A 27,907-nucleotide genomic window follows, 5' to 3' on the forward strand; every position below is an offset into this window, starting at 1 on the left:
ATGTTTAAATCGAAGTTTGTTAGCTGTCAAGACCTAAACTGCTATAAGATGCCGAAAAGCCTGAACTCGCTTCGCGGGGGATTGAAAGTCTTCATCTGCGATGGAAGGTGAATTCAAGATAAATTTTTAAAAAGCGTCACTTTGGTTAAAAGTCCAGGACAAATTAAACTGCAGAAATTAAAACCAGCAAAAAGGCAAATTTGTGAGACGGTGTATTACTAGTGAAAAATAATACTTTGATAGAATGCACCAACTGAAGGCTCCTTATATTAACGCAACATGACCAAAACTTGGTGCTTGCATACCAGGCAGCTAAGGGGTCAGCACCAGGGTACATCCAGAGGATCATCAGACCCTACACACCAGCCAGACCTCTCCGTTCTGCCACCTCTGGACGCTTGGCACCTCCCCCTCTTCGCATCTGTACTTCCCGGTCCCGTCTGCTGTCTGTCCTGGCCCCTCGCTGGTGGAATTACCTCCCCGTGGCGGTCAGAACAGCAGAGAATCTTACCACCTTCAAACGCAGACTGAAGAATCATCTCTTCAGGCAGGATTGTTGTTTTTGTCTGATTAGGCAAATGTGATTCCAGTGCTAGTTTGTACTTAGTAGGATTCTTGTTTGCTGAACAGCTTACTCTACAGGGTTGGAGTCCTGATCGATGTGGTCACTTCTGGCACTACGATCCTTACTTCACTCTAGTGTTTCTTTTGCACCTCTACATCGTGAACCAGTGCACTTGTTGTACGTCGCTCTGGATAAGAGCGTCTGCTAAATGCCTGTAATGTAATGTAATGTAACTAGCAAATCCCCGAGGTCGATTGCGCCCGGTTTCTACATTTTACGGTAACCTTAATGTTCCGTCACACTCGCATCCTCTGCAGTCCGGAAGTAAATGGTGTAGACAACAAACTGTATTCTCCGTCACCTGGATTAACGTGACACACTGCGACGTCTATTTTCCCTTCACCAACAGAATTATCTGCCTGTACAAACATACTCTACGAAGCATCTCATAAGTATTTCGTTAGAGACGTGTGCCTTACAGTACAATGTCGGTTATTTTTCATAAGCAGCTGGCCTCCATTATGGAGGTGTTAACGTCTGCGGCAGTAACAGAAATAAGCAAACTTGTAGATGACGGTTATGCGGTTTTACATCTGGAAATGTCTCACTACGTGAAAGAGAACGAGGCTCTGAAGAGGAAACTGCGGACGATGGAGCTGCGGGTCTCGCGAGCGTGTCCGGAGAGAACGGACGCGCGAGAGAGCTCTGCAAGCAGTCGCCGTTTCGGCGTGCAAGTTTGCCATGAAGCGAGAACTGAAGGTGGGTTGGGTAGTGCACTGTTTTCGAAGACCTACAGTTAAAAGAAATCTGAGTTCTCCTGGCTTTCATATCACAAACGTTTTTGTTTTTAGTTTAAAAAACCTACATCAAAGTAGCTGAAAATGTGTGTTTTCTTGGAACGTTGATGAAATATACTTGGTAAAAATAGCTGTGCATATTGACCACAATCTTACTGCAACTTTGTATAAGATGCCAACTTTGGAGAAAACCCCAACCAGACAGAAAACACTACACGCAAGTATACCGGAAGTATACTATTTTTACCTAAGAATACTTGAAGTATGCTTAAAGTTTATATCAAGTATGCTTAGTATACTATTGTGTAGCATGGGGGAGCTTTGCTAATGAGCAAATGGTCAATGCTTTATAGGAATTGTGATCTAATTTTGGTGGAGCTCAAACTGGGGGCTGAAGTTAAAGCCAGTTGAAGGGCTTTCATAATTCAACACTGGCTAAAACGTTGTGGAACTAATTGAATTCCTGGGAAGTAATCTTGTAAATTGGAACTTACCCTTCCCAATCTTCTGAAGAGAGAGTGCCTGGTATTGGCTCTGCTGTGGTCACATGGTTGTATCTTTATGTCTTTCTTCCATTTTAGAGAGTTGTTTTCAGACCTTAGGGAAGCAGGCGGTCAGCCGTCTGCACGCAGGTGGATGGACCACACCTGTGCCTGACGATAACGTTCCCGAGCAACCTGCCGTTTCCACCCACCAGGTAAGCTCACCTGCCCAGCAGACATCAGCTGACACTTAGCTGGCAGGTAATTCCACGTGAGGTCTGATCCTGTTCTTGTGTGTTACTGCCTTGTTTTTGTGTTTTGTTTTAAAATTTTAATCCTCTGTTTTGCACAATTATGTACAGCACTTTGGTTGATGGAAGTCGTTTAGAAATAAACTCGACTTGACTTTCCCCCGGTTGTACCTGTTGCAGTGTGCAGACACGGAGGAGGAAAGGACTGAACCACTCCTTATAAAAGTGGAGGAACTGGAAGAAGACAGAGACCCACGGTGGGAGATTAATGCCAGGGAGGAGGGTAAGTGGCTTTGCTTAACTTGTGCAGAGAGACACTAAGAATCGGCATTAACTCAAATACTCATAAAGCTCTAAAGACGTCGTTATTCTGTGGTAAAACCATGTTAGGTAGCACTGTCTACCATTTGCTTTTCACCGCATTTGAAACCTCAGTTTCATTTTAATGTACACTTTTTGTTTTTACTGTTCCCTCCAGGAGCGGTGGAGTGGAGGGCAGGCAGCAGGGAAAAACGTCCCGTTGAGGAAACGCAGAATAAAGCAGCGAATCACACAGAGGAGCTCACTGAGCAGCACAGGACCAGACGCGCTGTTTGGGAGGTCAGTGGACTGGAGTCTGTCCTAAAAGCAGAGGGACAGAGCGAGTGTGTCGAGACGCTCCAACACAGAGGAGCTGAACACAGGGCAGGAGGACTGAACAGTCTGGACTCTGAGTTTGTCATGTTTGAAAGACCAGGCCAGCTGGGGTCCTACTGTACACAAGGGGGCGCTGTCACGGAGACAGAGGATCCGTGTTGCTCTTACTCTACAGAAACGGACTCGGAGAGCCTGGCCTTTCGCTCGGAGCTGCAGTTTACTGCTTCGAAAGACGACGGCGGTCATGCCAGTCTTTCAGCGGGCTCCCGCGATGTGAACCCGGATGCACCGATGGAACCCGTGTCTGTTAAAATAGAGGCGGACCTTCAGCCTGCCTGGAGCAGGAGGCCCGTGTCTGAGCTTGTGTACTCCGAGCAGAGACACGGCCCTGTGGAGAGAGGAAGACAGGCGGCGCTGCCCCATAACGTTTTCTCACTGCGCCTGCCGCATAATATATCCGCGACAACGGGAACCACGGCAACAGCGCCGCAGTCAAACCCGGACGACGTAAACGGAACTCCACTCTACGAGAAGAGGTGCACTGCATCCAAAGGCTTCAGGGGTCACCGCAAGGTCTGCACGAGGAAGAGGAAGTTCATCTGCAAATACTGCGGAAAGGGTTTCCCTCGCGCAAAGGAGCTGGAGATTCACCAGAGAGTGCACACGGGGGAGAAACCGTTCGGCTGCACGCACTGCGGGAAGCGCTTCACCCAGAAGTGCAACCTGAAGACGCACTTGAGCATCCACACTGGGGAGAAACCGTTCCGTTGCCTGCAGTGCGGGAAAGGCTTCGTCCAGTCGGGCTACCTGAAGGCGCACCAGAGAGTCCACACGGGGGAGAAACCGTTCAGCTGCGCCAAATGCGGGAAGAGGTTTGGCCAGTCTTCTTACCTGCGGTCCCACCAGAGCGTGCACACCGGGGAGAAACCGTTCAGCTGCGCACACTGCGGGAAGGGCTTCACTCGATCCTGTCACCTGAAAAGGCATCAGACTGTTCATGAGCCTGGAAACTGCACCGATGTGGACTTATTTTGATGAAGCTTTGCTCTGTAGGTCACTCAGGGTGAGGGTGTGTGCTAAATAAAGTTGGCAAAGGTAACAGAAATGAGATTCCACCATATAGGGAAATTATATTTTTGTAAGTGGTTCCTGTGATGGTGCGTGGCCCAGTGATTTAGCAGAGCCTTTCTCACAGAAGTAGTTTTTAAAACAGAAACAAAACGACACCCCATAACTTCAGAATCCTATTTCTTATGAAGAAAAAAAAGTAATAATTTCTTGTTTTTTTTCAATTTAAACAGATGATTGGTTGATTACTTACTAAAAAGACAAGAAACTGAGTGAGCTTCAATTTTAAAAAAGCTTGCTTCTCATGTGGGTGCATGTCCCTCAAGCCCTAGATATTACCCTAGATGACGATTTGTCAGTGCAGCATATATATAATGTAATGTGCATCTAAAATGTGAGATTACATATATGCAAAGGCCACCAGTTCTTGGGTAGAATTTGTCTCAATGGTTGCAGTCGCCAGTGCAGTTTTAAATGGATGTAATTTGAGTATAATTGATTACAGAACATTCTGAAAAACTTCTGAACATTTTTTATGAAAGTGTGTATCGTACCTTTAAATTATTAACACATGCTTATGTATTGTTATACTTTGTAATGATGAAATAAATGTCTGTAATACCTGAGGACTAATGTATAGTTTCCATGCTGTAGTTAGTAGCGTGTTGTTATTTCAAAGCTAAATGGAAAACTGTATTTGAACAGCTAACTAACATACATGGGAATTTATCATATCAATCCTTATGTTATCGGTTTAATTTTTTAAGGACTTTATTGAGATTTATCTATTACATTTATCCGTGAATATGGTTAAATAAATTTGCAGTATTTAAGAGCAATATGGTCGATTAATAAAAGTAAGTTTTTTTTTTCTTTGAATTGTATGCGGTTGGTAGGACTCGGGTACGCGTCCTCATGCCGCACTCCAGATCAATGGGTGGCGATAATGCACCCTTTTGCAGTGTTACAGCTGCTGGAAAACAAAACTAAAGAAGAAGAACGTTTTGTAAGAGAGTCCAATCTCACATAAAATGGCGCCATTAAGCGAACGCCTGCATAGTGAAACAGTGCTGTAACATTATAATCTAATATCGCAGTGTAACGATCAAATTTAAGTGAAAACATGCCCACAGCCGTAACCTTTGAGCAAATTCATTCCCTCACACATACGCGGATTACTAGATATGCCGTTTGTGTGCCTTTAGCTCGCACTGAACTGTTCGACGCCATCTTGGAGAGCCACGTGACAATGTTTTGTTCAAATAATTAAGGTGGGATTGCAATCTCGTTTCACTAGTATCTCTGCCGTTGTTCACAGCAGTGCGGAAATAAAAAGCTAACTCGGCGAAACACAGCAACAACAGCGACCAAATTACTAATTTTAATGTTTGGAAAATTTACCTTTCCAGACATTGTGAAGCAAAGATTCCTCCCTAGGATACTATATATCTTCGTCCGGGGAGTGCAAGATAACTGCTGCAATGTCGAATTGTGTTGCGTTCCATACACAGATCGCTTCCATCATGGAGGTGCTAGCGAACGCGGCCGTGGCAGAGATCTGCAAACTTGTGGACGATGGATATGCGGTTTTACGCTTGGAAATGTCCCAAAGCCAGAAAGAGAACAAAGCCTTAAAGAGGAAACTGCAGATGCTGGAGCTCCGGATCGCCCGGGGATATACAGAGAGGAACTCCGTAAATTCTCGCCCTCTTGGAGTTCAGTGTTTCGAAAAAACCAGAAGAACAGTTACCGGTAACGACACCAAACCGTTAATGTGTTGTTTTGGCCGTTCGCATTGTAGTTTGGTCATGTTCTGAGTCTTCAGAACGTGTAGCAGTAACTTGTTTTCAGTTTTGTGACCGATACTAATCGGTTAGCTAACTAGCATCGTTACATATTTTTAGTCAAAACCCTGAAATACTGAACATGACCGCTTTTAAGTTGCCAGTTATGTCCAGACAGCCATTTTCCTGGGTTCTTTGCAGGGCCTTCAGCCACACAGAGGAGAGATGGGGAAATTATGGTTGTGGATGAAGACCACGCACCAACGCAGGCTGCCGTTGAGAGAGACGAGGTCAGTGCGACTACAGCACCTACGTGATACTCTGCCTTAAAATCAGCAGTGAAGAAGACTTGATAGTATTTTTTAGCGAACTGGTAGCTATGTCCCTCCCATGTTTGAGTTAAGATGTCATTTGCAATATTTCCAAGCGGTTATTATTGTGGAAACAATACCATTTGACGTAACCTATACATGTATTTTGAGTGCCTTCGCCTGTCCGGCTACAGAGTAGGGTATGTTGGTGCTTTCATTGTCATTGGCATACATCACTTAAGTTGTGACCGCTGGTCACGTGCATTCATTCGTGTTAGGAAACGTCGCTGGTCTTGCGAATTATAATGAACGGTTTCGTCCTCCAACTTTGAGATGGGCGGATATGAATATAAACCAGATTAATTGGAACTTAAAACTAACACAAGGATTTCACAAAGAGAAACTAGAATATGTATCATGTAATTAATGGTAGTGTTCAATTAAAGTCGCTGTTAGATGGTTTAAACACCGGATTGAAACACCTACGGTCACATTTTATAAAACAGAATGAATAGAATATGCTATGACTTTGCTGCACGTCTCAGGTTGTGTTTGACATTGCTAATGCGTTTTTAGAAACGCTAAAGCGCATCTTCTTGTTTAGCTACAGTGCACGAGTTCACAGTGACCACCTTACCCAACACTGAGCAAATTACTGCGTCCTTTGTGGTCAAGTTGGCTGTCATGCATTTACTCCTATTGAGAGGTTTTGAATGTGATTTTTTCCTATTTATTCATGACCAAACAAGGCATACCTCTTTCATCGTTGGAGAAGTGGTGTCTGCTCGCATTGATTGCTCTGCTGTTCTGTTGCAGTGTGCAGACGTGGAGGAGGAAATGACTGAATCTCTTCTGATAAAGGAGGAGAGATCCGAAGAGGACAGAGACCCACAGAGAGCGATGAACTCCAGGGAGGAGAGTAAGTTGAGAAAATCCGGTCACATTGCCACCAAACTAAATCTGGATCATCGAAGTTGTGCCTACCAGTTTTTCAACGTATATTTTTGTACACAATATTAATCTGTGTTTATTTTCATAGGAATAGTTAATGTCTTTCCAACTGTGCATCATTAGGAAATGACTAATTCAAAATACCAAAAAGGCCTTTTTATATGGCGTTATTAGCCATCGGTGGTGTTTTAAACAGTGTGTAATGTGTGTGTAATAAATATTGCTTCTCATTTCCCTCCAGGAGCGGTGGAGTGGAGGGCAGGCAGCAGGGAAAAACGTCCCGTTGAGGAAACGCAGAATAAAGCAGCGAATCACACAGAGGAGCTCACTGAGCAGCACAGGACCAGACGCGCTGTTTGGGAGGTCAGTGGCCTGGAGTCTGCCCTTAAAACTGAGCCAGAGACAGAGAGAGCCGAGACGCTTCAGCACACAGGATGTGAACAGAGCGCAGGAAGACTTCACACTTCCTGTCCTGAGTACTTAATGTGTGAGAGAACTAGTCAACTGAGGACTCTGTGTACACAGGGGGCTGGTGAAACAGAGGCTGATGTTCCCTCCTGCTCTTATGCTACAGAAAGCAGCTCTGAGAGCCTGTCCATTCACTCAGGGCTGCAGTCACTTCCTCCCACAGGGAAAGGTGCTGCCAGTAGTCTGTCATTGGGGTCTCTAGATCTTAAGCCAGAGGCTGTAATGATAGACTCTGCATCGACTGAAGAGGAGGCTGAGATGCACTCCGCATGGACTGAAGAAGCAATTTCCAGAAATATTGTATCGCAGCACAGATATCACAGAGGAGAGAGGGAGAGAATGGAAGTGATCCCAGGAAGTGCTGACGTGTGTCCCCCATTTGCCCAAATATCGGTGAGAGACGGCACTGACACAGCACATGTGCTGAGGTCTGATGTGAACGCTCGCGGTACGCACAGAGTGGGCAGACGGGAGAAACTGTTCATTTGTACATACTGCGGGAAGGCTTTCAATCGTCCGAAAAAGGTTGAGATACACCAGAGAGTTCACACCGGAGAGAAACCGTTCAGATGTACACTTTGCGGAAAGTGGTTTGCTGAATCGGGTAATCTTAAAAAACACCAGAGGGTTCACACGGGAGAGAAACCGTTCAGCTGCACACTCTGTGGGAAGAGATTTGCCTGGATACGAAACCTCAAAACGCACCAGCAGAGAAACCATCCTGCTGTGAGCAGTGGAAGATGAGTTTCTTAGTTTAGATTTCTGGGGGGTTTGGGGGCATCTTCAGTGAATCTTCCATATGTATAAGTCTGCCCTAACATACACACCTTTAGACTGTAGTGTCTTTTGTGTGTATTTTATTTAAGATGAGTCTTGATTCCAATTGAAATTCTTTATTCCTTCTCTGGAGTTGCGTTTTCTGTTTGACATGCAGACCAAGACATGTACATGCCCTTTTTTTTTTTTTTTTTTACAAAAATAAACTGCATTTTAAAAAATGCTCTCTTAGTAACTTATATTAGAACCTTGAAAATGAAATGTGATGATGTTGTTAGTTTTGAAGAAGCGGGTAAATTTACAGTACCACGGTTAAATTAATGAGCACCTGTACATGTTGTCAAAAAATAGTATTATCGTAGTTTTAAATGTCCCAAGTCTCAAGCCAGTCAATGTTCAGCTATGAAGATCACTTCTTGTTCGTTATGGGAACGTACAAATGGGAAAAAGGGTGTGGCTACCTGAAGGGGAACGCAGTGACCTGCATCTGAAAGACTACTGCAGATGCAGAACAGGCACTTCCCAAGCCATCTGTGACGAGGCTTCGGCGATGGATCCACAAAATGGGAGCAGCCCGGCTTAAGACTGACTGTGAGGTGTCCACGTTTCGGTGCGCACCCGGAAGTGAACTTGCCAGGTTAAGAAACCGCTGCTTAGTTCTCATTTGGCACTGATGCATTGCCTGGATGCACTCGGACTTAACGCTGTTATATTGGCCATTGCCCATCCCTTGAGTGACATTTTGAAAATGTGGGATTCTGGGATTTCACACACTCTTGAACATAAAAACAGTCCATATTAATTTTTCCACAAAAAAAAAAAAAAAAAAAAACAGGCTGGAAAGAAGACTCAAAGTTTGTCAAAAATGTGGTTTTAAGGTGTGTTTGCCAAGCTGAGAAGATCTTGAGGCTTGGATTTAAAGAAAATTACCTGTATGGATGTTGTTGTGCAAAAGTTGTATTGAAAGTTTCCCGAAACTGTAATAAAAGTTTTATCCAAAATGGATAAAGCATATTTGTTTGTACCAGACTTGAGCTGCTTCATTTAAGAACCTCTGTACAGAGCCTCTGCAGTCACTATTTAGTGAATCTACTGTCGCTGTATTTTGTAAATTTACAGTCAGAGTAAATTTACAGTCACTGTACTGAGTAAATCTACAGTCTCTGTACTGAGTAAGTTACAGTCGCTGTACTGAGTGAATCTATATTCACTGCACTAAGACAATCTACAGTTGGCATACTCTGTAAATGTACAGTCCCTGTACGAAGTAAATTTACACTTTCTGTACTATGTGAGTGTGCAATTGCTGTGCTGAGTAAACCTGCACTCACTTTACCTGGCAAGTCTATAGTCACCATACTCTGTAAATATAGAAACAGTAGAAACAAATATAGAAGAGTCGCTGTACTGTGTAAATTGGAGTCACTGCTGGTACAGAGGTTCACTGCTGTAGAAGCTGCTGGACATATAGAGGCATTCCTCACTAAGACCCCACTCTCTGTGTTAATGAGTCCCCATAGAGATCACTTTGCTCACACGGTGTGTACAGCTTTAATCAAGGAGCTGTGTTTCCCATATAATACTGAGAACCAACCACCAAGGCAGTTGCATGAATCGAATGCATTTTAAAGTTTCAGTACTTTTCCAATATTGAGCCAACATTAATTTGATAACATTATGGCCAAATTGGTCATTTTTGTCTGGGTTGAATTATATTGCCTTTTTATCCTGAATCCTCTTTGTTTCCTCCTGGGTTTCTGATGGTATTGCGGAGTTCAGAGATGTGTGCTGTCAGTATGACATGCTTTGCGCTATGTCAAGTGCTGTAGTTATTTCGTCCTTTCATGCTTGTGTTCACGGCTTTAGTAATTTGTGATTTCTTGTCATAAAACTGAGAACTGTAAAGGAGAGACACTTTTCCGACATGTCAGTTTGTGAATGGTTTGTGTTACCCACCAAATTCTGTCTCCTAGTTGCACCCGGGTCTGTTTATCGTACGAACAAGGCCGGATTATTTCGGCTTGGAAAAGTATGAACTCAAGATGGGGCCGTATCGTGTTATTCCTTTGAAGGCATAAAATGATGACATCATGTTTTACCCCCCCCCCCGCCCCCAAACATACTTAGGATTCTGTTGACTGTCACTTCAACAGCATTGCATTATATTGAGTAATGCCAGTGTTTGTAAATATTTTTTAAAGCTGTGGTTCAGTTCAAGCTGGAAGGCCTGGTACCCAGGGTGCGTCTGAAGCGTGGGTGAACCAGCGTGCAGTCAGACTGATCTCCGCACTCCTCTGTTACAGTGCACAGACATGGAGGAGGGAGGGACTGAAGCGCTTCTCATAAAGGAGGAGGGGCCGGAGGAGAGCCTCCGGAGGCGAAACCCACGGACGGGGCGGAGGAACGCAGAGGGCGGCGCCTTTCCCACTGGAAGAGCTTCAGGTGCGTGAAACCTTGAGGCGCTGAATTCACCTGTGTTGTATAGTAGGTAGGAAACTGGGTTTGTAACTCAGAGGTTGCCAGGTTAACTCCCAAGCGTGTGGCACTGCCATTGCGCTTTAATGCAAAGGTGCATTCAGTTGTCCCAGCTTTTTTCGTGTCAGACACTTCACAGGTTCTGCTGCAGCGTTGCGCTGTTAGCAGCTGTGATGCTATGCCGCTAGCTGGTCACAATAACCGCTTTTATCTTTAATTGTATTTACCCTTAACCCTCCTCCCCCTTTTTGCTTCCAGGAGCTGTGGAGCGGGGAGGCGCTGTCGGGGGAAGAGTTCCCGCCCTGAACAAGCAGACAGCGCCGGAGCGCCCCCTGGAGGACCTCACTGAGCACAGCGCCCCGAGCAGCCTTTGGGAGGTCAGTGGACCGGACACCGTCCTCAAAACAGAGCCAGAGTGTAGTAGTGTTACCGAGAGACTCCAACACAGAGGAGCTGAACACAGGCCAGGAGGACTGAGCAGCCTGGACTCTGAGTTTGTCATGTTTGAAAGACCAGGCCAGCTGGGGTCCTACTGTACACAAGGGGGCGCTGTGGCAGAGACAGTGGATCCGTGTTGCTCTGGAAGCGGCGTGTCCTCCTCGGGGCTTTTCGGTGTGAAGGCGGAGGTCGTGCTAACGGACTCTGAGCCTGTAGAAGAGGTGACTGAGGCGCCGTTGGCGTTCAGCGAGAGGGCCGCCGCGTTGGGCGTGGCTAGCAGCCAGCGCGGCTGCAGAGAGGAAGGGTGGAGGGAGGCGTTGGCGCTTCGCAGCGTAGCTCGCGGGAGCCCGCCGCAGACCCTCGCGTCTCTCAGGAAGGCTCACCGGTTCGCCGCCAGGAAGAAGCTAAACGTTTGCAAGTTCTGCGGGAAGTGTTTCGGAGGCCCGACCAATCTGAAGGCCCACTACCGAATCCACACGGGGGAGAAGCCCTTCATTTGCCCTCAGTGCGGAAAGCGCTTCACTCAGTACGGCAACCTGAAGGCGCACCGGAACGTTCACACGGGAGAGAAACCGTTCGGCTGTACCGCCTGCGGCGACAGTTTCTCCCATCCCAGTAACCTAAAGAGGCACCAGAGGCGTCTCCACAGGGACCTGTGCTGAGCCAGAGGGCCTGCTGGGGGTCTCACCACCGTTTAAACTTAACCGGAGTGAAGGTGTCCGTGACAGTAGCCCAGCTTGCGCACGATTGGCTGAGAGGGGCACGTGACATCACCGTCCTGCTTATGGGTGAACTGAGATTTCTTAGATGGACACTCTTCAGGGAGGTTTTCTTGAAACGTAGTCACCTCGTTAATTAAGAATTAGAGGAGAATAATCACACCCACATCCAAATTCGGTTTACAGGGTTTGTTGGCATCACAAGGCCATGGTTCAACTCAAAAACAAGAAAGACTTCTTAGCAATGACCTGCTTGTGTTGTACAACATTAAATGGAAATTTTAAAGCTTCTCTGTACTTTTAAACTGACAATGGCTGTGTTCAACTTTGTAAAAGCTTTGCATCCCTGGATTTTTGTAAAAAAAAAAAAAGATTAAATCTTTCTTATTTTGTATTTAATGGAAAAAGGAGCATGCCTGTGGTTTGTTCTTCTTAACACTTATCTCTGCTGTGAAAAAGAAAGAAAAAAAAAGTTTAACCAGGCAAGTTTATTTCCAAAAACCCCCCAAAACATCACGGTCCCTCATGCTACAGTATATCCCCTTCCAGTGACTGAAACGGTCCCTCATGCTACAGTATATCCCCTTCCAGTGACTGAAATCAGCTGGTTTGTTTGATGGGGAACATTTGAATTAGAACGACGGCTTTGTCAGGATGCAGGGTCTCAAGAGCGCGTGGCAGTTATAATATGTGGTGGTGGTACTCACCATATACTAATAAACTCACCGCATACTCGCCACATACTCACAGCATGTTCACTGTGTACTCACCGTATCCTCACCGTATACTCCGCACATACTCACTGCATACTCATTGCATTACATTTAATTGGCAGACGCTTTTATCCAAAGCGACGTACAAAAAGTTTATTTCATGGTCATAGACTACTATTAAACACAGGTCTAGTAAGATACAATACTTACCGTATACTCACCGTATACTCACCACATATCACAGCATATTCACTGTATACTCACCGTATACTCTGCATATACTCACCGTATACTCACTGTATCCTCACCATATGCTCACCGTATGCTCCGCATATACTCACTGCATACTCATCGTATACTCACTGCATACTCACCATATACTCCGCATATACTCACCGTATACTCACTGTATACTCACCATATACTCTGCATATACTCACTGTATACTCACCATATGCTCCGCATATACTCACTGTATGCTCCGCATATACTCACCATATACTCACTGTATACTCACCATATACTCACCATATGCTCACCGTATACTCACTGCACACTCACCGTATACTCACTGTATACTCACCATATACTCACTGTCTGCTCGCCGTAGGAGTCTCTCTCATGTAAAGGGCTTCTTTACGGCCCTGGCGAGTTGTGGCTGAAAGTGTGGGACTCCATGCAATCCTTCACAGGGCAGCCCTGATACCGCTGCTGCTGACTGTGGAAATTATTTTTTCCGTGCTAATGTTCCACTAGGTGGCGGTGCTTCACTGGTTGTTTTTGTCACGTCAGGTCCTAGTTCTTTTTCCCCTCTAGTTTTTTAAAAGCGTTGTTTGTCTGACAAACCTGGCTCTCGCAGTTCTTTTGTTAGTAAGGGGGCTGCAGGATTAGTGTGAATGTGTAGTGATGGAGGAGGATGGAGGGTAAATGCGTGGGTGACCTTTATTATGTTGTAGGTAGTGCAGGAGGCTGATGCTGGTGTAGGGGTGCTAACAGTCCCTGACAGAATAAAATTGCAGTGGGTTGTATTTGCAGTGGAATATCTTCCTTTCCTGCCACAGTTCACCATTATCTTTAGCCCTCAAGAATGAATGTGGGGTGTGAGTCTGAGTGAAGATAAATTCAATTTCTGATTCTGTCAGTTCAGGAAATGAATGAATATTCTATTTATTTAATTGAAAAATCATCTTAAAACGTAAGGACATTTGAGACTTTCCCCCCACAATGCATACATCGACTGACTTGACAGAGTTGACGGATCTGGTGTGTAAATTATGGAAGTGTGGTGGGCGTATTAATTAACCCCAGGATTTTTTCAGAAATCCTGCCATGTGTAACAAATACTGATGCTGTGTGCGAGTGCATGTGTGCGTGCGTGTGTGTGTGTGTGTGTGTGGCTGACTGTGGATGAAGTAGGATATGCACCCATGATCTCAATCCTCTGTTGCAGTGTGCAGACATGGAGGAGGGAAGGGCTGAATCGCTTCTGATAAAGGAGGAGAAACTGGAAGAGGACCGAGACCCACAGAGAGAGATGAACTCCAGGCAGGAGAGTAAGTGCAGTATTGGGGCGGGGGTGGGGGTGGGGGTGGGGGGGGGGTTGTCACCGGGAGTTGTGTAATAGGATATAGCAGTAAGTAAACCAGCTTATGTATGAAACAAACATATGTTTGTGTTAAGTGCTTGCACTCATACAAACAAACATACACTGGACATGCATAAAATGCATCTTTGTAAATGCTTTAGCCTGATAGATGCTGGTAAACAATTTGTAAACACTCCTGTAGATCCTTTCAGTGGAAACTCTTATTGAGTTTACACTGTAATATTCCAGAAACTTAAAAACTGACGGAAAATAGTAAGGGCTACTGCCCCACGAGATTTACAGAGTAGATTTTTTTGAATGTCCAGTGTTGATACCTGCCATTATGTAGCTCACAGGTAATCAGTTTATCTCCTAAAGCCCCAGGAGACAGAAGCGTAAAAAATTAAAGCCCCTGGGGGCAGGAGTGTGGGAAATTAAAGCCCCTGGGGGCAGAAGTGTAGGAAATTAAAGCCCCTGGGGGCAGAAGTGTGGGAAATTAAAGCCCCTGGGGGCAGAAGTGTAGGAAATTAAAGCCCCTGGGGGCAGACGTGTAGGAAATTAAAGCCCCTGGGGGCAGAAGTGTGGGAAATTAAAGCCCCTGGGGGCAGAAGGTAGGAAATTAAAGCACTGGGGCAGAAGCTAGGAAATTAAAGCCCCTGGGGCAGAAGTGTAGGAAATTAAAGCCCTGGGGCAGAAGTGTAGGAAATTAAAGCCCCTGGGGGCAGAAGTGTGGGAAATTAAAGCCCCTGGGGCAGAATGTAGGAATTTAAAGCACCTGGGCAAAGCGTAGGAATTAAAGCCCTGGGCAGAAGTGTAGGAAATTAAAGCCCCTGGAGGCAGAAGTGTAGGAAATTAAAGCCCCTGGGGGCAGAAGTGTGGGAAATTAAAGCCCCTGGGGGCAGAAGTGTAGGAAATTAAAGCCCCTGGAGGCAGAAGTGTAGGAAATTAAAGCCCCTGGGGGCAGAAGTGTGGGAAATTAAAGCCCCTGGGGGCAGAAGTGTGGGAAATTAAACCCCTGGGGGCAGAAGTGTAGGAAATTAAAGCCCCTGGGTGCAGAAGTGTGGGAAATTAAAGCCCCTGGGGGCAGAAGCATATTAAATTAAAGCCCTTGGGGGCAGAAGTGTTGGTGATGTGGCTGCAAGCAGCTTTAACTGCTGAAGCTGGGTCCTTGTTCTGAATAACTGTTTGCTCTGCCCCCTCTCCAGGATTGGTGGACTCAGGCTCTGACGGTTTGGGACAGGCTCCGCCCCTGATGCACAGAGAGACCAGGCCCTGCGTTTGGGAGGTCAGTGGACTGGAGTCTCCTCTTAAGGGAGAGACAGAGAGAGCAGAGACGCTTCAGCACACAGGATGTGAACAGAGCGCAGGAAGACTCCACACTTCCTGTCCTGAGTTCTTAATGTGTGAGAGAACTAGTCAACTGAGGACTCTGTGTACACAGGGGGCTGGTGAAACAGAGGCTGATGTTCCCTCCTGCTCTTATGCTACAGAAAGCAGCTCTGAGAGCCTGTCCATTCACTCAGGGCTGCAGTCACTTCCTCCCTCAGGGAAAGCTGCTGCCAGTAGTCTGTCATTGGGGTCTCTAGATCTTAAGCCAGAGGCTGTAATGATAGACTCTGCATCGACTGAAGAGGAGGCTGAGATGCACTCCGCATGGACTGAAGAAGCATTTTCCAGAAATATTGTATCGCAGCACAGATATCACAGAGGAGAGAGGGAGAGAATGGAAGCGATCCCAGGAAGTGTTGACGTGTGTCCCCCATTTGCCCAAATATCGGTGAGAGACGGCACTGACGCGGCACACATGCTGGTGTCTGATGTGAACGCTCGCGTGCCCTTCCATGATGAAATATCGCCGCCGAAGGGCATCGGTACGCACAGAGTGGGCAGACGGGAGAAACTGTTCATTTGTACATACTGCGGGAAGGCTTTCAATCGTCCGAAAAAGGTCGAGATACACCAGAGAGTTCACACCGGGGAGAAACCATACAGATGCACCATTTGTGGGCGGTGTTTTGCTGAGGCAGGCAATCTCAAAAAGCATCTGAGGGTTCACACGGGAGAGAAGCCGTTCAGGTGTACGTCCTGTGGGAGAATGTTTGCCTCCATACAAAACCTCAGAACGCACGAGCAGAGAGACCATCCTGACGTGCTTAGCGGGAGATGAGGTTCTTCCGTTAGGACTGATGAGGGGAGGGAAACTTGCACACCTGTAGACTGTTCGTTCTGTGCGACCTTTGCAGCACGTATGCATAATTCTGTTTTTACACGTTTAATTACATTTTATTAACATCACCTGATTCCAAATCTGCCCTTCCATTGTCAAACCGACACGTCTATGGAAATGTGTTTCTCAGGGTCGAGTAAGCCGTGTCTATGACAACCGTGTTCCAAAATAAACATACATCACATGCAAAATTCAGCGTATGTGTGTCATGTGAAAGCCGCGGTCACCTGCATGATTAATTGTATTATTGTGATTGTGTTATTTATAGCATGTCTTTAGGACGCTACATGGAATAAAAACTGATTTAAACGGTCATTTTGATCATGTCCTTGTACATAAAATGTGAGATGAAATGCAATAACTGTCATATGAAACATTCGCAATCACTTTAGAATAATCACAATATTAGATTCATAGCGTGCTGAGAGTCTAGTATCTGTTAAGGCTCTGTTCCAGTGTGTGGATGGGCCCCATGGTCTGGTATCTGTTAAGGCTCTGTTCCAGTGTGTGGATGGGCCTCATGGTCTGGTATCTGTTAAGGCTCTGTTCCAGTGTATGGATGGGCCTCATGGTCTGGTACCTGTTAAGGCTCTGTTCCAGTGTGTGGATGGGCCCCATGATCTGGTGTCTGTTAAGGCACTGTTCCAGTGTGTGGATGGGCCCCATGGTCTGGTATCTGTTAAGGCTCTGTTCCAGTGTGTGTATGGGCCCCATGGTCTGGTGTCTGTTAAGGCTCTGTTCCAGTGTGTGTATGGGCCCCATGGTCTGGTATCTGTTAAGGCACTGTTTCAGTGTGTGTATGGGCCCCATGGTCTGGTATCTGTTAAGGCACTGTTTCAGTGTGTGGAACTTGGACTGTGCCAGTGCCGACTGGTTGGCGATCTTGCGGCCTTACCCTAAGGAGATTATATCTATGGCAATGATATACTGGGGCGACATTGCTCAGGAGGTTGCCGATTCGATCCCCGCCCTGGGCATGTCGAAGTGTCCCTGAGCAAGACGCCTAACCCCTAAATGCTCTGGTGATTGAGAGGCATCAATTGTAAAGCACTTTGGATAAAAGCGCTATATAAATCCAGTCCATTTTACCATTTACCATGATCTTCAGTCCTGATCCTGGTGGTCTGCTGATTTTTGTTTTTGCCTTAATATCAGCTGGCAGTTCTGACCCAAGGAACCAGGCAAGGTGTGCTAACTAAGTGCTGAGTAACAACAAAACCAGCTGGTCCTGCGGCCCTCCAGGACTGAAGGACTGAAGACCAGTGGCCTATGGGAATGACTGGCGCATTGCACACCACCGCCCTCTTCTGGTTATCCACCAGCTGCACATGAGGTGTACTCCTCTGCACAGCCGTGCTGGCGGATTGTGTGCTAAGAGGAAATTGAGGTCGGCAGGGTGAATTGAACTGATGCTGCGGCAACATGGGGCCAATGATACAATTTTACATTCCAGAACGGGAGAAAAAGAGAAATCTAGTTCGTTCTTTATTTTATTTTTTTAATGTTTTTTTTAAATATTAAAATTTAAATTAAAGTATTATCATCTTTGATTTCCATACATTGACGTTTATTGTGGTGGACTATTTTTAAAGATGAGTTTTAATGAAATATAATCTAAAATAAAGATTCCCTTGAGCCACACTCGTTGACCTGTTTGATTTAAAGAGCTATGCACTGCACCACTATAGTCGCTGTACTGAGTAAATCTACTGTTGCTGTACTGAATGAATCTACACTCACTGTACTGAGTAAATCTACAGTTGCTGTACTGAATGAATCTACACTCACTGTACTGAGTAAATCTACTGTTGCTGTACTGAATGAATCTACACTCACTGTACTGAGTAAATCTACAATCACTCTACTAAGTAAATTTACAGCTGCTGTACTGAGTAAATCTGTGGTCACTGTACTGAGTAAATTTACAATCACCGTACTGAGTCGATCTACAGTCACTGTGCTGAGTAGAGTCATAGTACAGAGTGAATTAATCCAAAGGATATCACAACACAGTTACTTTCTAAAGCCGCACTTACTGCATTAATGAAGCTGTTTTAGTGGTCACTTTGTAATCTACAGCTTTAATCAATGAACTGTTTCCCATAAACCTATGGAGGGCCCTCCTGTGGCTGTATGGATCAAATGCATTTTACACTTTACAATATTCTGCCAGCCCCCACTACCCCGACATCAATATGCTGTTGAATATTGTTCAGCCATGAGGTTGAACGCTGTGGAAATTAAAATTAAATGTTCCCCAAAATAGAAGAGGTGGAATACTGTTGCAGTTTAATTCATGCTTCATTGGTATCCTCCATGATATGCGCCAGTGCCACTGGCATAATGCTGTGCTTAAATGGCACTGCCACTCCCCAAAGTATTCATCCACAATCTGAGGTTATTGCAGATTCAGATGGAAATTTGATTTCAGTAGGAAAGATGATTTTTTTTAAAACCGTGTCGAATGAAATCCACGTTTTCCTACTAAAATTTACATTTTGTTTCTTCTACATCAGATGTGGAGAAGCATCATTAAATTCTCATTCTAGTGTGAGCGCAGCTGTTATTCATAGGTGGGTAGGTGATGCTGTGTGTTTGGAGGCTGATGAACAGGGACGCAGGTTAATGTTTGGAGGCTGATGAACAGGGACGCAGGTTAGTGTTTGGAGGCTGATTAACAGGGACGCAGGTTAATCAGCTCGTTTCTGTGTTACAGGCTGCAGACGGGGAGAAGCGATCCCTTACATCACTTCATATAAAGGAGGAGAAACCAGAGGAAGTTCTGGGGAACACTGTGCATCACAGAGAGGAGGAGAACAGTGGGGACAGTGAGTAACAATCAGCCAGGCCTGGAGTTGATTTGGAAGGGAACTGGAATTCTTTTGATTAGAAATGAGGGGAAGTAGAAGATTTATTTAACTTCAGCTAACTTTCATATCCTTTCAAAAATAGTAATGCCACACTATGTACAAACACTTAGTAATTCCATTCCTAAATGTTTGCGATAGCCTTTAACTGACCTCCTTAATGCCTACACATACAATGTAATTTTTTTTTTAACAGTTCAAATTCAAATTAGATTTATTTCAGATTGGGGCAAAAACAGAAAAGGGAGTGTTGAAGAAACTTACTTAATTTATGTTTTCAATGTTATGGGAATTTGATGTAATGTAAATGGGAATGGGTTATATTTCCCTGCATTCCAGTTCTATATCCTTCAATTAGCACCCTAATTCCAATAAAACTGTTTTTGGATCAGTTGTATTTCAGTCCAGAATGGAATCAAGCCATATGTTTAGTGAGCATTTAACCTGTGTGTGTAGGGGGTTTAAACTGAGGATCCCTCTTGTCTTACTCTACAGAAACGGATCCAGAGAGCCTGCCGTTTCACTCAGAGACGATGTCATTTCCTGTTTGGGAGGAAGTGCCTGGAGGTGGTGTGTCCCTGCCCAGAGGCTCAGATGTGAGAGCGGAGGATGCGTTAGAGGAATCTGTGCCTGAGGAAGAGGCCGCAGTGGCGCTCTCTCCGCTCCATGGCGTGTCAGGGGCTGCAGCTCGTATCCAGCGCGGTCGCCATGGAGACCAAAGGCGGGGGCAGGCAGCCGGCAGGTCTCCCTCCCGCGCGCAGACCGCCGCGTGCGAGAGAAACCGCCCCGCTGCGCGCCCGTTTCAGCCCCGCGACGGTTTCCCCGCCTCCGGTCCGCCCCGCTCTCTCCACAGGGCCTCCGACAGGAAGAGGAAGTTCGTCTGTCAGTACTGCGGCAAGGGCTTCTCCCGGGCGAAGGAGCTGGAGATCCACCGCAGGGTGCACACGGGAGAGAGACCGTTCAGCTGCGCGCAGTGCGGGAAGAGCTTCAGCCAGTCCTGCAACCTGAAGACGCACCTGAGCGTGCACACGGGCGAGAAGCCGTTCGCGTGCGCGGTCTGCGGGAAGAACTTCACCCGCGTCAGCCATCTTAAACGACACCAGAGCATTCACAGCAGGAGGGAACCCGTTCAGTGTGAAACGCTTCTCCTGCAGATTCAGCCTTAAACGCTGCTTTCCCCCACAGATTGCAGCGCTGCTCTGACTGCAGAGGCACTGTTCCCCACCCTGACATATTAAGTGACATTTTTTAATAACTAAAACATGCTATTTCAAACATTATGTTTTAAGTTTTCATTTTTTATTTTGATTTATTTTTTTAATGTATATATTTTATATTACAAGAAAAAAGTTAGGGTGAATGAATTTCTTTGCGTCCTGTTTTCTTGTAGCCAAGAAGGTCTTTCGGCCCTGTCTCAAGAGCTCAAGTACCCCCTCAGGTTTAATGCACTGCAGAGGGTTGCGGTGGCCTCTTCAGAGACTGTATTGTGTGCAAGTCTGTTGAGCTTGGGATTTAATCAGGCCATTGAAAGTGTGCTTTGGGTGGAGAGTGTTATTATATAAAAGTGTGTCTGTGTCTTAAAGAAAACCTTTGTGCCTAATGTGTGCGTTTGTGGAATTAAGGGTCCCTTTCTCTGTGGTAGTGACCACTTCAGTCTTACGTATTTGTTTTCACGGAAACAATTTCTTAAGACACATTTCTATTAATTTATTTTATTGGGGTATATAAATTAACATGATTACTTGAGTCAATAACAAGACATTATGAAATTATTGCATTTTTTCAGTTTTTGAACGTAAGTATTAAGTCTCATATATTGTGTGTGATCACTCAGATCTGATACAGCTACATAACAACGTGAAATGATTTTTCACATTGTTATATTTGTATATTTGTTGTGAAACAGCAGTAAAACCAGGACACTGGTACTGGGCCTCCCATACACAAACACAGACCATCACCAACTTGGATTTAATGACTTTTATTGAAAACGGAAAAAACGTCAGCAACTAGTTTCTATCCCCACTGCTGCGCATATACATGGATGAGCCTCACGGACCCGGGTCGAGTCTGAGCCTTGTCTGAGCAGCTCCATAGGGCGACAGGCAATTGCTGATTGCGCCCCCCAGAGTATGGGAGGATTCGGTCGGTGAGTGGGTCTGTGTTTGCTCGCTCTCTAGCGACCCCCGCTGGTGGATCAGGCACCTGCACGGTAAAGCCGCAGGTGGCGGGTCTTACTCTGACTCAGGAGGGCTCAGCTGCAGTCCGAGGGGGACACGCACGTGCGCCCTGGGCAAGCGGTTGCTAGGCAGCCGATCGATCGTCCGGAGGACGTCGCTAGAGCAGAGCGCCACAGACCCCTCGAACCGACAGAACACTCCCGTCCCAGGGCAACACATTCGCCAGGGGGCGACATAGCTCAGGAGGTAAGACCGATTGTCTGGCAGTCGGAGGGTGCCGTTCAACCGCCTGGCATGTCAGTCCTTGAGCAAGACACCTAACCCCCAACTGCTCTGGCGAATGAGAGGCATCAATTGTAAAGCGCTTTGGATAAAAGTGCTATATAAATGCAGCCCATTTACCAGCCCATTCACCAACACGGGATGCCCCACGGGGCCACTGGTCAGTCAGCACTGGCACCAGATTTGTGACTGTGGGGCTCGCCTATGCGCCAGAACGGTGCCTTTACCGGATGAACCACCCGGCAACCCACTTCTGGGGCATTTAAAAAAAAATATGTACATTTATTTTAGTGTATATTTGTAATGTAATTGGCCCAGACAGATTTTGTGTGCAGTGAAGGACATGTTAGATTTAGAGAAGTTTGCACCCAGTTATTCCCCCGGTGAAGGATTTGCTCTTGAGAGGGCGAAAAACCACAAAGAAAGAGACTTCCTGTCTGCAGAACGCCAAATAGCCAGATTGCATTGCCGAATTGCTCCACGTGGCAGGAAGACAAAACTGTGGAAAATTCCCTCTCTGCTCCTAAAATGGCAGCAAAAGTTTCACTTCAAGAGCAAATATGGGTCCTAACGGTAGGCTAGAGAAGCTGAACTACATTTAAAAATAATATTTGGAAATAAAAGCAGCAGCATAAGAAATCAGAAGTTAAAGAACAGCTCTGGCTCCTGGACCCACCCCGTCTGTGTCCTGACAGAAACCTGGGCATGAGAACCTTAGAACCCTAGGACCCTAGAACCGCCCTCTGCTCTCCTCAAACCCAGCATGGAGTCACCAGCCGTGCCTCTGGTCCACGCGCAGCCGATCCTGCGGCTCCACACGGCCGCACTGGAACCTGTGGGGTCGAGGGTCATATCTCCACGCGACGCGCCTACAGGCCACGAGCGCGCTAACGCAGGAGGTGGAGAGCACGCGACTGCCGCGTTAAGCAATCCCACAATCCCCCTGAGACGTCACTGTACTCCATACTCATGGGTCAGCAATCCCACAATCCCCCTGTGACGTCACTGTACTCCATACTCACTGCTGCACTGCGTCAGCAATCCCACAATCCCCCTGAGACTTCACTGTACTCCATACTCACTGCTACACTGCGTCAGCAATCCCACAATCCCCCTGAGACATCACTGTACTCAATTCTCACTGCTACACCACGTCAGCAATCCCATAATCCCCCGGGATGTCACTGTACTCCATACTCACTGCTGCAGCGCTTGTGAACTGTTACCATTTAACCGCTCCTTCTGTTTTTGCCCTTCTTTCGTCTTCTCCGTCTGCCACTTCCCTCCTTCTTCGAGAGAGGCGCATTCCTGCTTCAGAAAACATCAGCAAAATCAGCTCAGCTCTTCCCTCTCACAACCTATCAGCGCTGCACTACGGTTTAACACTTTGAAAGGGTACGTTTTCTGGAATGTTTTTTTTCCTTTCAAAATTCAAAAGTCAAGTGTTCTAGAACTCCACTGCTTTCAATTGCCGGCAGTGATTGTTACATCACCATTAGAATGCTCTAATCCCATGTTTGTGATCTCACACTGTAAAGGGTTAAGAGCAGACCAGCATCTGATACTTTTTCAGCTGGAAGTGGGTTTTCACATGGTACGCAAACACCATAAGAGCAAGAGATAGGTACAGGCACAGTTATACAAGTTCCACCATCTGTTATGTAGAGAAGGGTTCAGTTTTTTATTATTAAATATTAATACTGAGGTGTAGCCTGTGAACTTGGCTTTTCAGCTCTCTGCATAAGACTGCCATTGAGTCTAGACCTCCAGACTGAATGAGGAAAGTTGCTCCACACTTACAGTAGCTCACCGTGGGTTGTAGCTCACCGTGCGGTTGTACTTACGGTTGTGAATTTGTCAGCTCCTGTTCCTTAGCGGCTAGCGTCCTCTGCAGGGTTTCCACCTGGAGTTCCAGAGTTCTGATTTTCTCTACGGGAGGAAGGAGCTGTGATTGTCATCATGGCTGCATCCAGGCCCCCTGCAGACAGTCCTGTCCACAGCCACTAACACACCTGCCGTTTTATGCCATTTTTTTGCCTTTAAATTTTTTTTAATACACAACAGCAGGAGCCCACAGATTGAGCCACAACGTCTTAAGAACTGCTCTCTGGTGCAACGTACCTTCCAGCACGACCTTTACATCTTGTGGAATTGTCCCACTACTCGGACGAGGATGTCCTCTGACCCACCAGTAGAGGGCGTTCACGCCCCCAGTGACCCAGAAGAAAACCCTTCCAATCTGAAAGACACAATCAAACCTCAGCTGCCAGTCATGTGTAACACTACCTGCGAGTGTGTGTGTATGTGTGTGTGTGTGTGAGCAGGGGGGGAATGATGTTTGAAAACACTAGAAGTAGAGCAACACTCCCCCAAAGGGTTTTTAACGAAAATGGACTGATGTCCATGTGGTCTTATTTTAACATGCTTTAAAATAAAATAATAGCCTCTGCGCTTTTAATCGTGATCTGGGGCCTCTTTTACGAAAGTCTTGGATTTCATTTTAAACGTGATCTTAAAATTATTTCCGAAGATGTGCTTACGCTTGGTTTTTAAAAAACAGACTGAAGACTGAAAGTGTGAGTTTATAAATGTTAGCTGTGGTTTTTGCGTGCGCCACCATTTAACATTTGACTGTCAGGGCCTGAATGTGAGGGGTGGGCTGGCTGCAAGCCACTGAGTTCTGTCGCAGCCCCAAAATGCAAACATCACTTATGCTGAGACCAAGACTCACAGTGGCCAGCTTCTGGGCAATAATCTGGAGAACCAAGACTCACAGTGGCCAGCTTCTGGGTGATGGTCTGGAGCATATTCCTGATGGAGCGGACCGTCTCCCAGTTAGAGGCCAGGTAAATGAGCACCTCCAGGACTGTCCGTACAGCCATGCCGGTCAGCGTCAGCCACAAGGACAGCTCAGACCCTGGCCACCAGTCCTCCGGTACACTCTCCATCACCTGCAACATAACAACGCACCTGTGTCAAAACCCCTCCTATCCCATCTCTAAACCTGGGTTCAGTCAAAGCCCATCTCTAAACCTGGGTTCAGTCAAGAGCCCATCTCGAAACCAGTCCCCAGATCAACTCAGTTGCAATAAATTAATTTGAATCTAATTTATATTAACAGAATCAAATTGAATTGACTCTTGCAATTATGATAATTTTGAATCCATTTCACTGGCGTAGGCTTAGTGTTTCTTTACAGAGAAGAGGCCACAGAAACAGTACAGAGGACGAGGAGAAATGTGAAAGCAGGAAAAGAGAGAGAGTGGAGGCTGTACTGCACATCTGCTTGAGTGAGAGCGACTTCCCCCCCTTTATACCACTCCTATTGTGTCTGGTTCTACACACCAAGCAATTTGTGAGAATGTACAGTTAAACTACACAGTTAAAGCTATTTCCAGCTGGAGGGCGATATAGGGCGATATAGCTCAGGAGGTAAGACCGATTGTCTGGCAGTCGGAGGGTTGCCGGTTCAAACCCCGCCCTGGGCTTGTCGAAGTGTCCTTGAGCAAGACACCTAACCCCTAATCTCTAACTGCTCTGGCGAATGAGAGGCATCAATTGTAAAGCGCTTTGGATAAAAGCGCTATATAAATGCAGTCCATTTACCATTTACCATTCCAAGAATGCTGAAGATTGATCTGAAGTTTGATGAGAGGAAATATGACGCACTCACCCATTTGACCCAGGCAAGCAGGTACTGCCGCAGGAGGAGCGGGCCGGGGACCGAGGTGGAATTCCCGTCCGCTTCCGCTAAACCCGGGGAGAGCAGGGGCAGAGCACCCGAAATTAAGATCAGTGATGTCACCAGCTGAGTCCTCACTTCCTCCGGGCGACGCCAGGACCAACCGCCAGTCACCCTGCAGGGCTGTGGGACCCACTCACACACTGGAGCAGAGCCTTAACACGCTGGAACAGAGCTTTAACACGCTGGAGCAGAGCCTTAACACGCTGGAACAGAGCCTCAACACGCTGGAGCAGAGCCTTAACACGCTGGAGCAGAGCCTTAACACGCTGGAACAGAGCCTTAACACACTGGAACAGAGCCTTAACACACTGGAACAGGGCATTAAACACACTGGAACAGAGCCTTAACACGCTGGAGCAGAGCCTTAAAGCTGACAAGCTAAACCGGACAGAGCCTCAACACGCTGGAGCAGAGCCTCAACACACTGGAACAGAGCCTAACACACAACTGGACAGGCTACGAGAGACCCTGAACTACACACTGGAACAGAGCCATAACACCTGGACAGGCTACACAACGAACAGGGCATTAACACACTGGAACAGAGGCCTTAAAAAGGTACCAGACTGGCTCACCTTTCTTCACATTCAACCCCAGTGTTTTGAAAGACGTTTCCAAGATAGGAAATCCTTTCAAAAAGATCTCTATCTGCTGGGGGGTACACATATGTTCCGGTCTTCGGAAGCTCTGGAAACAAATCATTTTTGAAATGACGCACACATGCATATGAAGAGCATAGAATTACAATTATGTTTGGGGCATTTAGCAGACCATTTCATGCAGAGTAGCTTACAAAGCCATGTATAGAGTGTATGAGTATATTCACACATGTGTATATATATGTATATGCATATATATATATACATAGCATATAATAACGCCATAATTGATTAACCTACTCACATTTAGATTTGTAATCAATTCACATTTGGTTCAAGTGCAGAGTCTCAGCTTTTAAAGCGTATTTAAAAGCGTAGTTTCACCACACAAATTACAGCACTGGTGAGCTCAGAAATGACAAAGAGCCTGGCAAGCCAAGGAAGACCTCGATGCCTGGCAAGCCAAGGAAGACCTCGGTGGTGAAAACCAGGAATTTGGAGACATTTGTTTGAACTTGAGCAGATAAGGTGCTTCAGTAAGCTTCAGAATTCATTCATATCAGCAGTTACATCATCGATGAAGACAGGCGAGGCAGTACCTGTGGCTTCCAAACGTCCCACACATCCCCAAACCTGCCTCGAGGAGAGTGTTTCAGAACGGTTGGGAAGCTGTTCGGGGGTTTTTCTTCATTATGGCGAGAATTCTTCAGTCATTAATGTCCTTGGCCTACCGGGTTCTGCCGTGTCATTTCTGAGCGCACCGTGCTCTCTTAATTCTTAATGATGTTCCAAACCATTGGTTTTGGTGAGCCTATGTCTCTGTTTTTTCCTTATTTCCCCTTTATTTTATTATCCTTACTGCTATGCTTCATAATTGCTTCCTTAACATTCATTGGCACAATTCTGGTCCTCATGTTGACAAACACCAAATAACAAACTCCAAAGACAGGGCCTCACTGTGCTACACTGGACAAGCTGTGATATTTAAAACACTGACGATCAACCTCTTAGATTTATGGGCTTATTGTCCTGTAGCTGTCACACCCTGGCATTGGTGAGGGTAGGTGTAGCCCATATGTGGGCACAAGATGAAGTTTCAAATGTGGAAGACACACCCAGGTTTTTCCATTTCAACTGTTGTTTGATTACAAAAGTAAAATTGAGGAGTACAGAGCCAAAACAATAAAAAAAATGTCATAATTAATTACCAGCAACATTGCATTGCTAGTTGCAAACTATAATAATCATAAATGATAATAATAATGGTGCATGCTCACCCTTTCAGCCCAGGACGCTGTCCACTTTCCGGAGGAGAAATTTAGAGCAATATAATCACAGGCCTCGTTGGACTTCGCACCACAGATTGGTACTATGGAATAGACAGGGATGGTTAGATATCAAGTGTTTCTGAAAGCACCCCCCCCCCCCCCCAGCAATCTTAAGTGAGGCGAATATCAGTGGAAAGCAAGGACATGCCTTCCACACAATCATGCGATTTTTGAAAAATTAATATCTTCCACTGGAATCTCGCCAGCCTGATTTGAATTACGTGGCACCGTTTGGCGATTTTACCTCGACTGCTGGTTTGCCTGCCTCCTCGGCAACCGACGTTTGACCCGTGAATCACTGACACGCGAATTCATTAGGCCTATATACTACGGTAAATTTCTCCCATGACTTACTCGTACCATACATTACATTCCACGGTCGGGACCACTAACTGGACATGTATAAACAGTTTGACCGGCTATTCCTCGAAAAACGGACGTCTGGCATTCCACCAGCAAACCGATACGTAGTTCGACAACTGCCGGAGTCCGTTATACTTACCGTAGCACTGGCTGGCCTTGCACGGCAGCTGCGTGCCGAGCCACAGCAGAAGTAAAACGAGTACACTCAAAACGGACGCCATACCCACAGCGTGCCAGCATGATGGAATGACGCTTCGCTTATGATTCTGCATAATATACTCGCTCCATTATCCGAC

The 27,907-nt window shown here is 46.1% G+C and overlaps 3 protein-coding genes across 6 annotated transcripts; 2 read left to right on the forward strand and 1 right to left on the reverse strand.

Moving 5' to 3' along the window:
• The first annotated feature begins 826 nt into the window (after positions 1-826).
• LOC135255914 (zinc finger and SCAN domain-containing protein 2-like) lies at positions 827-4,425 on the forward strand. The gene is made up of 4 exons (XM_064337705.1): positions 827-1,324; positions 1,944-2,059; positions 2,276-2,378; positions 2,574-4,425. Exons 1-4 carry the CDS (start codon positions 1,051-1,053, stop codon positions 3,764-3,766), a joined length of 1,686 nt encoding a protein of 561 aa, XP_064193775.1. The 5' UTR covers positions 827-1,050; the 3' UTR covers positions 3,767-4,425.
• Positions 4,426-4,815: 390 nt separating this feature from the next.
• LOC135255912 (zinc finger protein 235-like) lies at positions 4,816-20,714 on the forward strand. Of its 4 annotated transcripts, XM_064337699.1 has the most exons (10): positions 5,077-5,551; positions 5,785-5,873; positions 6,711-6,813; positions 7,087-7,208; positions 10,394-10,532; positions 10,824-10,942; positions 13,886-13,988; positions 15,226-15,305; positions 18,964-19,075; positions 19,610-20,714. In XM_064337699.1, exons 1-10 carry the CDS (start codon positions 5,281-5,283, stop codon positions 20,278-20,280), a joined length of 1,809 nt encoding a protein of 602 aa, XP_064193769.1. In that variant the 5' UTR covers positions 5,077-5,280; the 3' UTR covers positions 20,281-20,714. The 4 variants fall into 4 exon arrangements, with proteins under 4 accessions (XP_064193768.1, XP_064193769.1, XP_064193767.1 ...); XM_064337698.1 differs by lacking the exons at positions 18,964-19,075; positions 19,610-20,714 and adding an exon at positions 4,816-5,070 and having other exon boundaries at positions 5,311-5,551; positions 15,226-17,888; XM_064337697.1 differs by lacking the exons at positions 18,964-19,075; positions 19,610-20,714 and having other exon boundaries at positions 15,226-17,888.
• Positions 20,715-21,846: 1,132 nt separating this feature from the next.
• LOC135256192 (uncharacterized) lies at positions 21,847-27,832 on the reverse strand. Its single transcript, XM_064338034.1, has 6 exons — positions 27,751-27,832; positions 25,250-25,326; positions 24,351-24,527; positions 23,698-23,815; positions 23,421-23,505; positions 21,847-22,884 (listed from the first exon to the last, which is right to left on the reverse strand). The coding sequence occupies exons 1-6, from the start codon at positions 27,830-27,832 to the stop codon at positions 22,806-22,808; spliced, it is 618 nt and encodes a 205-aa protein (XP_064194104.1). The 3' UTR covers positions 21,847-22,805.
• Between the last annotated feature and the right edge of the window lie 75 nt (positions 27,833-27,907).

This window comes from Anguilla rostrata, chromosome 5 (assembly GCF_018555375.3).
Source record: "Anguilla rostrata isolate EN2019 chromosome 5, ASM1855537v3, whole genome shotgun sequence".
In the NCBI taxonomy this organism is placed as follows: domain Eukaryota; kingdom Metazoa; phylum Chordata; class Actinopteri; order Anguilliformes; family Anguillidae; genus Anguilla; species Anguilla rostrata.